The 14,801-nt window shown below is 43.8% G+C and overlaps 1 protein-coding gene across 6 annotated transcripts in view; it reads right to left on the reverse strand.

Moving 5' to 3' along the window:
• Positions 1-6,629: 6,629 nt before the first annotated feature.
• Positions 6,630-14,801, reverse strand: part of ABCC12 (ATP binding cassette subfamily C member 12) — an 85,426-nt gene continuing 77,254 nt past the window's right edge. For 3 of the 6 annotated variants that reach the window (XM_040497939.1, XM_040497937.1, XM_040497942.1), the window contains 7 exons: positions 14,350-14,439; positions 12,051-12,240; positions 11,458-11,617; positions 10,354-10,432; positions 9,184-9,369; positions 7,510-7,674; positions 6,630-7,405 (listed from right to left, as the gene is read on the reverse strand). In XM_040497939.1, the coding sequence (XP_040353873.1) occupies positions 7,313-7,405; positions 7,510-7,674; positions 9,184-9,369; positions 10,354-10,432; positions 11,458-11,617; positions 12,051-12,240; positions 14,350-14,439 (963 nt within the window). In that variant the 3' untranslated portion in view covers positions 6,630-7,312. Of the gene's footprint in view, positions 7,406-7,509; positions 7,675-9,183; positions 9,370-10,353; positions 10,433-11,457; positions 11,618-12,050; positions 12,241-14,349; positions 14,440-14,801 lie in introns of those variants that run through there. The other 3 variants (XM_040497940.1, XM_040497938.1, XM_040497941.1) reach the window with 2 other exon arrangements.

Below are 14,801 nucleotides of genomic sequence, written 5' to 3' on the forward strand. Positions count from 1 at the left end.
GGGGGAGGTGTGTCCAGGAGAGGCCTGGGTCTGGAAAAGCATCTAGTTCCCAGCCTTCCCCCACAGGCTTGGTGGGGCCATCTGGTGAGGGCCTTCTTCCCATTTAGGGCACAACACATCATGGTCCTGACACAGCGGGGACATTTGGGTACTCTGGGGTTAAGAAGCTCTGGGGTCAGCACCCCAGGCAGACCATCAGCAGCAAGTCCACCAAGAGGGACTGTGCTACCTCACAGGAGATGAGAAATGCCCAGAACACATGGTAACATCTTCTCCATGTGTCAGCTATGCTTTCTTCTATGTTGGCTTCATTCTCAGGCAGGCCCTCTCCTTGTGATATAAAAAATGGCACCTGGAAGCTTGAAGCTGAAGAGATCTGTTGTCCAAGAAAGAGAACTCCTCATTTTCCAGGGTTTGATCTTGACTGGCCCAGCTTGGGTTATGTGCCCACCCCAAAGCTTTCAGAGCACCATGGAGATGTGACTCATATCAGCCTGGCCTGGGTCCCAGCCTCACTCTAGAGGTAATTTGTGGTGTCAGCCTCATCTGAACTGCCTAGGTCCTGGGCTAAGAATAGAGTGGATGATGGTCTCCCAAGAGATTTGGGAGTCCTGGAAACTTGAAATGATGGGTTCGCTTCTAGGCTTTTCTGGTTTTGCTCATGAATGGCTCCAGTAGCCCAAGGCAGTCTTAAGAAGAGTTAAAGGTATAAACCAAAAGCATGCTCAAACAAGTGAGAGGAGGGACCTGGGCAGAGTACCGACAGCATTTCCTAGAACCCTAGAGCCCAGCCTTGTTTCTCTGTACCATGAGCCCCTGTCCTCAGTTTGTCATTTTAGATGTAAACATGTTGCCTTTGCTTGAAGACACTTGGCTCTAAAATCCCAAAATCTGGGGCGCCTGGGTGGCGCAGTCGGTTAAGCGTCCGACTTCAGCCAGGTCACGATCTCGCGGTCCGGGAGTTCGAGCCCCGCGTCGGGCTCTGGGCTGATGGCTCAGAGCCTGGAGCCTGTTTCCGATTCTGTGTCTCCCTCTCTCTCTGCCCCTGCCCTGTTCATGCTCTGTCTCTCTCTGTCCCAAAAATAAATAAACGTTGAAAAAAAAAATTAAAAAAAAATAAAAAAAAATAAAATCCCAAAATCAGAGAAAACTGAGGAATTTGATTAGTGTTGTAGCACCATTATGACCATTTCCCAAAGAATCCTTTTGGTTGCCAAGACAAATGTGCTCTCTGCACAGAGTGGCCTCATCATTTCCTAAATGATCCTGCTATGCAGATGATCTCTGATTTACCAATTGCAGAAGCAAAGAGGCACGCAGGTGAAATGGAGGCAGCAGAAAGAACTTGGCTTTCCTGTCTCTTTCCCTGCGTACCTGGAAGAGAGTGTCCTACTAATGGGGGCAGGGTACATGTGACCAACTGGCAAATTTCTTCTACTGGCTATTTCTTCTTGAGATGCCCATCCTGCCCTGGGAAAGGGAGTGATGTGTCAGAACCAACCCATTTCTGTCCCCCATAGCTTATTGGCTCTGCTGCATTGGGATTGTGGAAGCCCTGCTTTTCCTTGGCCAGACTCCCATGATTGCTAACGCCCTCTTCCCAGTGCTGCCCTAATTGTTTCTACAACAAACTGTTCTCCCATCACCAATTGTATCCAAGCCATTGGTGGTCTCCAACTGTGTTTGGAGATTCAGACAGTGAAGTACCTGACAATTTTCCAAACAGTTGTCAGCCCTAGTTAGACAGTTGCCTGCTGTCTCCCTCAATGAGGCTAATCCTTATCTCCAGGTCTCTGGATGATTTCCCCAACCAGGAACACCATCCCCAGTCCCCATCACCTTCATGGCCCATACTTGTCCTACAAGGGCCATTGGTTTCCAGAATCATCTTCATTTCTGCCAACCTTCATTCACTTCTTTTTTTTTTTTCTTGATGGAAGGATGGATCAAAGGAGTGAAGAATCAGGTAAATGAATGAGTGAATGAAAGAAAGAAAGAATGAATGAGCTCACATCTAACCTTACACTCCATGCTGCTGCATTTTATGGTATTCTCTTTGGCACTTTTAAGTCATCTCCCCAGTAATATTATAAGCTTCCTGGAGAAAAGAGCTGTTGTTTTCTATTTTTTTTCTGATTCAGGTCACAGAACTGGGCCACTGTTGGCCTTTTTGAGAACAGTCTGTGCATTAATCAATGTGGTGCCATAGACATGACACTAAGTTGGAATTTAGGATACTAATCCTTCCTCACCACTCTCTGGATGGTGTTAGACCAGTTTTAGGCTTTGTGGGCCTCAGTTTTTCCTAATCTGTGAAGTGCAGGGATTGGACTGAGTCGGCTCTGGGCTTTCCTCTACCTACCATCTGGGTAACCTGGGGCAGGTTGCATGATTTCCCTGAGCAAACAGGAAGAACCATTTCTACCTCATGAGCTGTTTTAAAGATGTAATGATATGATATACATAAGGTGCTTAGCCCGAAGTTAATAATTACATTCTCAAAGTTCCTGTCCAGATTCTGACACAGTTCGAATATCCATTCAAGATGCTGTATTAGAGAAGGAACTTTGCAAGGTGGTAGAATACTATGTCTTCTGTTAAGGGTTTTACATGCTACTATAATAGATAATAAGCACATGAAAAGATGTTCTGTGTCACTAAACATTAGGGACAAATCAAAACCACAAAGAGATAAAAGAGATACAACTTTGCACTTACTAGGATGGCCTTAAAAAGGAATGAACATCCGACATATGCCTTTGAGGACATTATGATAAAAGAAATCATCCAGTGACAAAGACGACAAATACTATAGGATTCCACTTATATTACATGCCTAGAGTAGTCAAATTCACAGAGACAGCAAAATGGTGGTTACCAGAGGCTTGGGGGAGGGTGGAATAGGAGGTTATTGTTCAATGGGCAGAGTTTCAGTTTGGGGAGATGAAAAAGTCCTGGAGATGGGTGGTGTTGAAGTCTGCACAAAAATGTGAGTGTGCTGGGGTGCCTAGATGGCTCAGTCAGTTAGGCGACTGACTTCAGCTCAGGTCATAATCTCACAGTTCCTGGGTTTGGGCCCCACGTCTTGCTCTGTGCTGACAGCTCAAAGCCTGGAGCCTGCTTCAGATTTTGTGTCTCCCTCTCTCTCTCTGCCCCTCACCCGGTAGCTCGCGTGCTCCCTCTCTCTCAAAAAGAAACATTAAAAGAACCAAACAATGTGAGTGTGCTTAACGCCACAGAGTCTTACACTTGAAAATAGTTAGAATGGTAAATTTTATATGTATTTTGACATCATTTAAAAAATGTTTTAAAGAAACGTAAAACCAAATTTAGGTTTCTTTGGGTGTAATTTCTGCTAGGTGAAGGGAGCCTAGAGTTCCACGGGCTCCTGGGGGTAAAGATCAGCCTGTTTACCACCATGCTTCATGCAAAAACCCTGGAAACAGACTCAACCTGGCCCTTTAATGCTGGTCCCACCAGAGGGAAAGCTTTTCAGCAGGAACCATGAACTTGCACATTGTAAAGTCAGGCAGACCTTCTCTATGGAAATCAGTATTTATTTGAAGGCTTTAGTGCCCGATTTAGCCTCACCCAGAGGTGACCTTCTACACAGGGCCAAAAGAAAAGTGATTTCTTTGATCGTCCATTTGACCCTAAACTGACCTCCTGAGCTTTTCAATTCATTTTAAATCATGCTGTTCTTGCTAAAGAGATTCCAATTCTTACCAGAGAATATTTCACATTTTTACCGACAATTCTGGGCCATTTTCAGATCTGTTCACTCGAATAGCAAGAACAAAATCTGTGAGTTCTTTCTGAGTCCTTCTGATCTTAAGCAGCAGGGAGGAAAGTTGAGGGAAATATTCATATACGGCATGAATCTTCAGGGAGAGATGCGAATTGGAAACTCCTCCTTGCTTGGATGTGACCTAATGCTCCTTTGGGCCACATCTTAAAGTAGGAGAAGACAGGTGAGAATCAGGGACCCAGATTCTCTTTCTGGTCAGAATCAACAATGTCCTAGGAAAAAAGACATCTCCGTCTCCTGCATTGTTTATGTTTTTGGTTGCAACTAACAGCAAGCCAACTCAAGTTGGCTTGAACAATAAGTAAAATGCATTCTCTGGCATGACAAGAGGTAGAGTGAGGTTGGGGTTGGTAAATCAGCAGATTAATGTTGTAAGCAAGGATATGTCTATGCTTTGTCCATCTATCCACTTCCTCCAGGGTCACAACACAGCTGCCACAGCTTCAGACACCACATACACACCAGGCAATGGGAAAGAATGCTTTCCAGAACCTGCTCCCCCAACCTCCAGCTGACTTCCTCTCACATCTCATTAACCTGAATTGTATCACACACAAATGCCTAAACAAGAAAGATCAAAATTTTTCTGTAAAGGGCCAAGTTTAGTAAATATTTTTGGCTTGGGAGACATGCGTTTGGTTGCAAATACTCAGCTCTACCACTGGAATGTGAAAGCAGTCTTGGTAATGCGTTAACAAATGAGAATGTCCATGTTCCAATAAAACTTTATTTGTAAAGACAGGTGGCAGGCTGGGATTGGCCTAAGGGCTATTGTTTGTCCACCACTGTTCCAGATCAGCCATTTCACAATTGGCTTCAGGACACAACTGACTGTGAAACATGTCACAGGCAATTTGTTATTAATTTATAATAATGTTTGTAAGTGGTTTTATTCTCTTCTGGAATCTAAGAAAAAATATTCAAGAGGTTCTAATTCATAGAAGATCACTAAATAGGCAGGCAGATAGAACTGGGCCACCAAAATAATACAAGAATAACATTTCAAAGAAGTTCTTATGTCCAAAGAGCATCAAAGGAGGCACTAAGGAAGACTCAGAACCTGGTTAAACTTTGTTCAACTTACAAATATAACCTTTCCCAAAAATATTTATAGCTAGGGTTCACTATAATTCCCCTGAAAGTCTAAATTCTACTCTTTAGGAAGTGTTTTCATATCCACCTTTTTTTCCCCTCCTGTAGTTAAAGTCAAGACTGCAAAGAACCTTAGCACCCAGTCTAAACTCCAAATTTAACAGATGAGAGAATGGAGTCTCAGAGAGGGCAAGCTACTTTCTCCAGATCACATAGCCACTTAGGAGCAAAACCAAGACCCATACTCAGGCTGTGGTAGGTTGTGGTGTTATTCAGAATATCTGCTACCTCTTCCAAGAGATAGATTATACAACTTCCTGCAGGGACAAGTTCCCCATGTGCTTATCGTGCCCCTCCTTGCAGGCAGACTATATACCCTCCTTATCACTGAACTCAGAAGTGGCCATGTGATTTGTTTATGGAACATGGGTGAAGTGGCATGTGTCACTTCTGATTGTCATGTCTCTCTGTCCTCTACCAGCAGAAGTAGGTGCTAGTCAGAGACTGCTCTACCAGCCTGGGCCACAGAGTAAAGAGGATAAAAAGCAAAGACACAGCTGACCCATGATGGGTATGTAAATGAATAGGAAATAAACCACTGAGATCTGGGGCTCTTTGTTACACAGCATAACTGAGTCTATGCTGACCAATGCTGAGGTTTTACAACACTAAATACTGGGTTCCTTCTCACCTGGAGAATCTCAGGTTTCCAACAATATTATGTAGAACTGAAGAACCCACATTTTAGAGTCAGCCTGCCTGGGTTGAGTTGGTCATTCTACTCTCTCAGAGCTTCAGTTTCCTCATCAGTAATATAACACTAGTATGTACCCCACAGGGATACAGCAAGGATTCAGTAACTAAGCCTGTGTTTTGAGGACTACTGGCTAAATGTTGGTAACTATTATTCAAAATAGTCTTTCCCTGGTGATAGTTCGGTAACTATCGGTAAGGTGTGGGTGTTGGCAGGGGGGTGCTTACTAAGACTATTCCATGTCATTACACATGCAAACAACAGCCATCTTTCCAGGAGTCACTCTCCCCTGTGTGTAATGCTGAAAATCATCACTGTCCCTGCTATAGGTCCCTCTTGCAGGGGGGTTAGGAACAGTGCCCCTGGGGTCAGCCTGGCTAGGGTTCAAATACAATCTCTGTTCCTCCTTTTTGTAGCTAAGTAATTAACTTCATGTACTCATGCCACTCATTCTTAAGTGCTCATATATGCCAGGCACTGCCTTCTTCATGTTTGTAAAGATGGGGAAAGGTATGTGACCAAGACTAAGAAGGGGAGGCAATTGGGAGATGTCAAATAGGAGCTTTGCTGGCCACCGCTGCCCTGTGCCACATTTAGAGTTCAGCCTAGGAGTTGGGAGGTGAGTCCAGAAAACCTCACTAAAACATCATTGGGGCCTTCAGTCCTAAGGGAAGAGAAACAGACTGTGAGTGTGCCCTTGGCAAAGAAGAGCCCTTTGGAATTTTTTTTTTTTTTTTTTTTTTTCTTTTCAGTCTTGCTGTGAATTAACAGCACTCAGTCTCCTGGGCTACTGGGAACATATCTTTCCTGCCTCTGACATAGCAAACCTTGAGGTTGGAAAGCAAGCCTTTTATTTGGGAGATGCTGTGAGGCTTTATCACTGAGTCAATGGAGAAAGCAAAGAGGGTCTGTGAGAGGAAACAGTACAGAAAATGTAAGATCTTCAGTATAATAATTGCAAGGCAACATTTCAGGGTAGTTTAATCTCCTATTGCATTTTAATGACCAATATAGATGATATAAAAATGTCCTTTACAGAGAAACTCCAACCTTTTGTTTCCCTCGTTATTTGAATAGATCAAATAGAACATATAATATGATTTAAAAAAATTTTTTTTCACCAAACAATGTAATCAATCTTGCATGCTACAGACCTTGTAGTTACTGCTTATCACACACACAAAATAGATGCGAAGAGGAGTTCAATGGGGAGAAAACTCTGCACTTTTCCTTTTTGATGAGAAGGCAGGAAACCTTTTACAAATTCTGTCTTTAGGCATTTTCCCATTCTGTTTGATTAGATTTAACTGAAAGTTACACTTACACTGAAAGTTTCCATTCTTAGGCACTGAGGTGGTATTGATGGGGACACATTCATTGATGGGCACCTTGGAGTTTTAGGAGATGGGGGCAGTTTTTTAATCCATTAGCTTCTTCTGCCTCTGTTTACCACCCAGAACCAGCTCCAAGCCAACCAGTGAGGTTGGGAGGCATGGCTTGGGTAAGGCAGGAAACCACCCTCCACCCCAGCTCAGCCTGTGTGTCAGGGGTGGGACGGATTATGATGCCTGCAGAGATAGCTGGCCCTCCTCTTGTAGGCTCATCCAACTCATCTGAAGCATCCTCCTCCTCCTCTAAAATCAGCTGATGTGAGACCTTTACAATCGGACTTTGTTTTCTGCTGCTAGTAACATTGCAAATGCAGAATCTGGCTTCTCGGCAAGGACTTCAGGCTTGTCAAACTCGATCACCTGAAAGTCAGAGAAAAAGAGCTGAAATTGGCAGAAAATAGCCACTCACCTAGAGCCCAAACCGTTGAAGCCTCTGTGGAGGGGACGCCAACAACTTCCTGCACCTTCCCATTTTCCATGACCAGGACGAGGTCACAGTTGAGAACTGTGTTGAGGCGGTGGGCGATGGTCAATACAGTACAGCCTTTGAAGGCATCTTTGATGGTGCTCTGAACAAGGCTGTCAGTCTTGGAGTCCATGGAGGCGGTGGCTTCATCAAGGAGAATGATCTGTTGAGGAAGGCACATGGTAAAAGCCATACTAGACCAAAGCTGCACCTGAGGGAAACTCACAATCTTAGTTCTATTTATTATAAAAGAAGAAGGAGAAGAAGAAGAAGAAGAAGAAGAAGAAGGGCTGAAAAGTCATGAGCTAAGGGCCCGTCTCAAAAGATCAGAACAACAACAGCAAAATAAAAGTCAGTTCACACCACCTCCATCTCCTTCTGAGGGACTGGCTGGAAGAATAAGGTGGTATGTTCTTTATTTCTGTTTTCTAAGTGGTTTATTCTAATCTCGCAAAGTGGTAGGAGGCTTTCTCTACTGTGCTAACCAGAGTCAGTGTGAGCTATAATAACAGTGATCATATTAGTTTGCCATCACTGCTATTAACAAATCAGCACAAACTCAGAGGCTTAAAACAACAAAAATGTATTGCCTTTGCTGTTCTGGAAGCCAGAAGTCCTAAAGTCAAGGTATTGCCAGGGCTGTATCCCTTTTGCCAGCTCGAGGGAGAAACTGTTCCCTTGCCTGTTGCAGCTGTTCGGGGCTGCCTGTGTTCCTTGGCTTGTACCTCCTTCCTGGTATTGCTCTAATAACTACTCCCATTGTCACATTGCTTCTCCTATTTCTGACTCTCCTGCCTCCCTCTTATACAGACGTGCATGATTGCACTAGGCCCACACAGGTAATCCAGGATAATCTCCCCATCTCAAAATCCTTGACATAATCATATCTACAAAGCCCCTTTTCCGTAGAAATGGTGGTATATTCTCCTGTTCCAGCTATCAGGACTCAGACATCTTTGGAGGCGGAGAGAATTATTCTGCCTACCACCATGCTGGTTTGGAAGTAAGAGGGCTTAAGCTCACCTCTGCTTCACCTTGACTAAATTACTTGACCCCTGCCCCCAAAGGTTCCGTGCCCTCCTCTATAAAGGGAGGTTATACTTTCTTATGAGCATGAAATGCAAAGATAACCCACAAAGCACTTAGCAGCGTATAGTGCCTCAGTCAGCACGGAATGCATGATGGTGCCAGCTCCCTCTCCTACCATTAGCACGTCTACACAACACACAGGCTAGGTTACACTTTGGTCAGGGTTCAGAGAATGGGATTTCTAAAGCAACAGCAATCTCTTCCTTGAAATCAGTAACCAAGGATGACTAAGTCACTAAGAAAAATGAATATAAACATTACAATTCTCATATCTTAGCATTCTGAAGGCCTTCTTTAGCGTCCTGGGCATTGTTTAGCAGGCTTCAGAATTGTTCAGGGACAAGGCAAAAAAAAAAAAAAAAAGTCAAGAGAAAGATTTCTCATACTCAGAGCACTTAGGAGACAAAGAGAATACCTAAGCAAGTCTTCCCAGGGGGAGGCCCAGAGGAGGCAGGTGCTCTTGCTGTAAATGACTGTTATTTTTCAATTTTTACCCCTTACAACTTTGTCTTAAAAGAAACTGATCGGTTTTTAAATGGCTCAATTGTTCTCTCTTTGCTGAAAGACAAACGCATAGCTCTACCTCCTGGATTGAGTGGCGCTGCGGGAAATATCCAAAATTTGACCAATCCATTTTTCCGTGCTGTTTCCTTACTTTTGAATTACGGAGAAGTGCTCGGGCCATACAAAGCAGCTGACGTTCCCCTACTGAGAAGTTTTCTCCATTTTCTGTGACTTCTGCCTGTAATTTTTCTGGGAGTTTCATTATCTATAAAACACAGAAAATGCCACATTTATGCTGATGATCTATAAAATTGTCCTGCATCATCTCTATTGATTGCCCCGCTCATGCATTCATCAGCTGGCTTTATTTTACTGAGGAAGAGAAAGTACAAAACAACAATCATTTCAACATTGCAAACAGGCACCAGGGAAGGACCAGGGAGTAGGCGGACATTAATAATTTAAAATCACAGTATGATTCATAGAACCCTGTAGACACCTCACAAAAATAGGACAAATGGTACACATGTGGGTCCAGAGAAACACAAATGAAGTGTAAATGGCTTCCAGGGTTCCTATTTCTGTGGACAAAATACACATGGGATGGGAGTTTTCTAGTCATCAAGGAAAGGTACGACAGCATCTGATTTATCCTCACAGTGATGTTGGGACATGCCCACCTTGGTACCAAGTCTTGGGGGAGAAAATCCCCTCCATGCTGCCGAGGTGGCCATACTCACCCACAGCTCTTCTAGGATAGGACCCTGTCTCACAGGAAACATTCCTGGAGCCTGCCATACCCCCTCTCACCTTCCTGTGCCTTATATGTACCCATAAGCAAAGGAGGCTATTGGCAGAGCAGCAGGATGCCCCATCTGCTCTAGAGTCAGATGCATTTGGGTTCAAGTCTCCATTCTGCCACTTACTAGCTTCACATGTTTCTTCCCTGAGTCTTAATTGCTACACCTCTAAAAATCAGGATAGGAGTTCCAACCTCAGAAGGCTGCAGTCAAGACAGGACCAGGTGAGGTGAGATCATACATGCAGAGCTCTTGTCCTGATGATTTCAGAGGCCTAAAAATATTATCTATTGTTGCTTTTAACAAAGAGTAAAAAAGGATCACATTCTCCTGACACATGTGACATCAGCAAATAAGCCGGGCCAAATGATGGCCCAGGTCTTGTCAAATCCAAATCTGGGCCCTGGTGCTGGGAAACGGACTCATCCTGGTCAACCCCAGAGACCTACTGTGTCTCTCATGAATGTCCTCTCCAGAACCTGCCAGAGCATCTCATCTGAGTGACTCTCAAATGGATCCAAGTTGTACCTGCAATAAAGGAAAGAGCAGGGAGCCAGATTTCTGAGGAGGACAGGATGGGGGAGTATGTTTTCTGCAGCATGTGGGAGAGAGCAAGGGGTGGTGTGTGTGATGATTTTCATGGCCCCAAAAGCAGTGCTTAGCCCAGGACAATGGCACATAAAATTACCAATCTCAGGCCAAGTGAGCAAAGCCCCACAGCTCTGTGATGGGGCAGAGACTACCTAGACAGGAGAGACAGCACTGAGCAAGGCACCCAGGAAGACACATTTGGTCCTCACAGTGGCCATGGACAGCAGAAGACCTTTGACCCTATGCAAATTATAGGCAGAGAGGGTGTGGTGGGGGGATTCACTTTACCTTCAGAAGCAAGAGGTACAGCTGTGGCTCCCAGGACGTCACCCAGTGTGCCCCATGTAGGTCTGGTATCTCAAGACATGGAATGCATTTTTCTTATAATTCTAAATGGCGCTTAATATGAGAAATGTCCTTCTCATTGGAGGAGGAGCCATTGCCCTGGACTAAATGAGAAAATGGTTTTCTCCTTATCCCTTGACATCAGATCTTGAGCCCCATGGAAGTTGCAACCCTACTGTTCTTGTACTTGAACAACTTCTGTTCATTCTTCAATGGGAATAAATTGGTGCACTTCCCTATGGAAGGCTACATACATAGGGTAACCACTTATTTTATTTCACTAACTGGGTACTTTTGAGGGTGGCCAGTGTTAAACCTTATAGGATGCTGAGACACAGGCATAAACCAGGGCTCTCCAGGGCCAACTGGGATATCTGCTCACCCTATGTGTAAGCATCTTGCTTATTTGTGATGTGGCACATAAAATACAGACAATGTCCAGGGCTCTAGTCCTTAGTTCTTCCTAAGGCTTCAGCAGGAACAGGTACTAGAAGTGCTTGTGAGCACCTCAGGATGGCTGCTTCCTTTAGGCCCACTCTGGGCACTTCACAAAGTTCCTGGCTGGTCTGATTTTACTACCTAAAAAATAGGAATGGACGATGATCAAAAACAGCTACCTTACTGTACCTACAAACAGGACAGGATCCTGGGGGATCACAGTCAGCTTGGTTCTGAGGTCTTCCAAACCTATAGTGCAGATATCCACCTCATCAATGAAAATCGTACCGCCAGCTGGCTCCACCAGACGAAACAAGGCCATTCCCAAGGATGACTTTCCTGGGAATAATAAAAGCAAGAACAGCAAATCAAACATCAGTTTGTACTTCTATCATATCCAAGTATCTAATCAGGGGAATTTGTAATGCAGTTAAATGGCTCAGTGCAGATGACTGTGCAGACAGAAAGGCCTCACTCTGTGGAGGCAATCAGCTGCCCTGACATGGTTAACCTGCCCGTTCCTGCAGGGGCTGTTAACACACGACTCATCCTCTGGGCCTCGTTTCACCAGAATGATTCTCATTTAATTAATTCAAAAACTGGTGTGTGTTTGTTTCCAACTCCACACGCCCATTCAACCTGAAATCCTAATTTACAGTAAAGAGATTAGAGGGAGAAAAAACAGCCAACCCACCACACATACACACAGCCCTCTGGTGTGGCTCAAACAGCACCCCCAGTGGAAATGCAAAGAAAACAACCCTGTCCTCACCAGAACCTGTTCTTCCAACAATCCCAACTGTCTGCCCGCTTTGAATGCTCAAGTTCAGCCCATCAAGAACAAGGGGAGTGTTGTCTCTGTATCTCATCTGATAGTCTCTGAATGTTATCTCCCCACGCCTGGGCCAGTCACAGGGACAAGTCTCCACTTTGAGGGGGTGAGTGCATTCAGGAACACAGGTCTGGAAAACAGAATAACCAATGACAGGTTAACAATCATTCACTTTTCCATTCATTTAATTAATTCACGCATTCCCACAATTCTAGGCACTGGTGTTCGTGGTGGTGTGCTAGATCAAGAAACCCACTAAAGAAGTCACATTCCAATGGGGAAGTCAGATAATAAATAAGAAACAAAATCAGAAATAAAGACAATAAATCATAAAATAACACAAACATAAAACATTAAAAAAAATAAAAATGAAGACAATGTGTGTAGTGAAAGGGGTAGGCAGAGTAAAAGTAACTTAAGGGTTGAAGAAGGCATCTATGAGGATGTGCGATTCAATCTGAGACCTAGAATGCTGATATAAGAAAATTTGAGTTCAGAACCTTCCAGGCAGAGTAGACAGCTAGTGCAAAGGCCCTGGGGCCAGAACAAGCTTGGGCACTTTGAGGAATAGAAAGAAAAGTTAGGTGGCTGGAGCTTAGTGAATAGAGAGATGGACAACTATAAGGGACAGCTCATACGGGGCCATGTGGGTCTGGGCAAGTGTCAGCATTGTGACCTTGAAGCTGTGTGGCAAATCCAGACCAAATCTTGAGATTTGCAGAGTTCAGTCAGATACAATTTCAGTATCTGCAAGTGTCTAAGAAATGCAAAGTCTAAGCCAAGTTGCTCTACTCAACTTGGCTGTGTTAGAACACCACCTCCTCTAAAATTTTGAAGTCCCTGTGAGCCATGAGAAGTAAGGCCCCCGTGTGCCCTGTGGGGTGGCTGGCGAGTCCAAATCTGTGATAAGAAACTACAATTAACTGATAAAATATCTGTATTCCTACACAGTGAATATTTTTAACCCCCAGGAGATCTAGAATTAATAACGAGAATATTTAAGAGAAGCAAAATTGTAACAGTATTTTCAGTTTAAGGAATCTGCATATTTTGTGTTTCAAGTATAATAATATTAGTAACATAAGGGCCTGTGATTCTAATTTAAAATGTATAATTGAATAATTTATTTAGACATGATTTTTAAGTTAAAAGCTTACTGTTCATCCACAGCATTGGGATGGTTATGCAAATTTAAAGCTTACTATATTTATAAGTGTAATTTATTAGATTTATATAACCTCTGGAAGGTTTGTTTGTTAAATCAGATAATCGAGATACTTAAGAAGGAAATGGAATGTGCTAAATTTTAAAATGCAGTTTAATGTTTTAAAGAGTTTAATTAAGTTTGTAAATGAGGCCAAATGCTATTCAAAGGCCCTTAAAAGTGATTGCTTGACTTGTCTAGACTTTTCAAAGAATAGCAGGATTTGTAAGTTGAACATAAAAGCTTTTAAAGAAGAGTTCAACCATTGTTTTTTTTTCAATTTACAATTTTAGTCAATCAAATGGTAATCGTTAGAAACTAAAATTAGCCACTGATTTCTATTTTTGTATGCAGAAACTGCCCTTGAGGAAATTTTTTTTTTTAAAAAAAGAATCTCTTCCTCAACTTAAAGTACTTTAGACTGTATGGTAAATATGGGCTTTAAGGGGCGCCTGGGTGGCGCAGTCGGTTAAGCGTCCGACTTCAGCCAGGTCACGATCTTGCGGTCCGTGAGTTCGAGCCCCGCGTCGGGCTCTGGGCTGATGGCTCAGAGCCTGGAGCCTGTTTCCGATTCTGTGTCTCCCTCTCTCTCTGCCCCTCCCCCGTTCATGCTCTGTCTCTCTCTGTCCCAAAAATAAATAAACGTTGAAAAAAAATTAAAAAAAAAAATATGGGCTTTAAGAAGAGGGTTGTGGTTCATTTTCAGTTTTTATTTTATTTGTTTGTTTGCTTGTTTGTTTTTATTAGAGAAAGCATGTGTGTGCATGACACAACGAGGGGCACAGGGAGGGAGAGAGAGAACCCCAAGCAGGCTCCACATTCAGCTTGAAGCCCAATGCAAGTCTCAGTCTCACAACTGTGAGTTCATGACTTGAGCCAAAATCAACAGTCTACCACCTAACCGACTGAGCCACCCAGGCACCCCAACAAATTTCAGTTTTTAAAAAGACCCCTTTCACATGTCAAAAAATCAATGCCTGCATAAATTCTGCCAGAGTTAACTAGCCCTTCCTCTGGCATGCACTAATTTCTTACCAAAATATACTCCCTGAGCAGCTCCACGGGGGTGAATTTGGCCTGGGTCTCTGTCCCTGTTCGCACACATACTTGGAGTAGTCCGCTTAGCTATTGTAGAGAAGCAAAAGCTGAGTTAGATCCCTTTCTTCCCTTGGGTTCTGCTGCCCCACCCTCAGGGGCAGCCCTTGTGAATTACCCCTCACCAGCCTCACTCAGAGCCACACAAAAACATGCCTGCATTCCCAGCCAAGTGCCCAGAAGTAAAGACACTGCAGTGTTTTGCCTTTAAATATTCCTCTGCATTCGGAACCAAATGGGTAATGACATTTTCCCTGACACTCCAGATGGCATGAACCATCCCACCACAGTACCACTTGATCACTCTTGGTCTAAGCTGGAATCTCCCAGGGCCACAGAGCTGCTGGGTATCCACCCCTTGCTGCCATCTGGCATGGTCCTGCACTTCCATG

This window comes from Herpailurus yagouaroundi, unplaced genomic scaffold (genome assembly GCF_014898765.1).
Source record: "Herpailurus yagouaroundi ecotype Mexico unplaced genomic scaffold, PumYag 190, whole genome shotgun sequence".
Taxonomy (NCBI): Eukaryota; Metazoa; Chordata; class Mammalia; order Carnivora; family Felidae; genus Herpailurus; species Herpailurus yagouaroundi.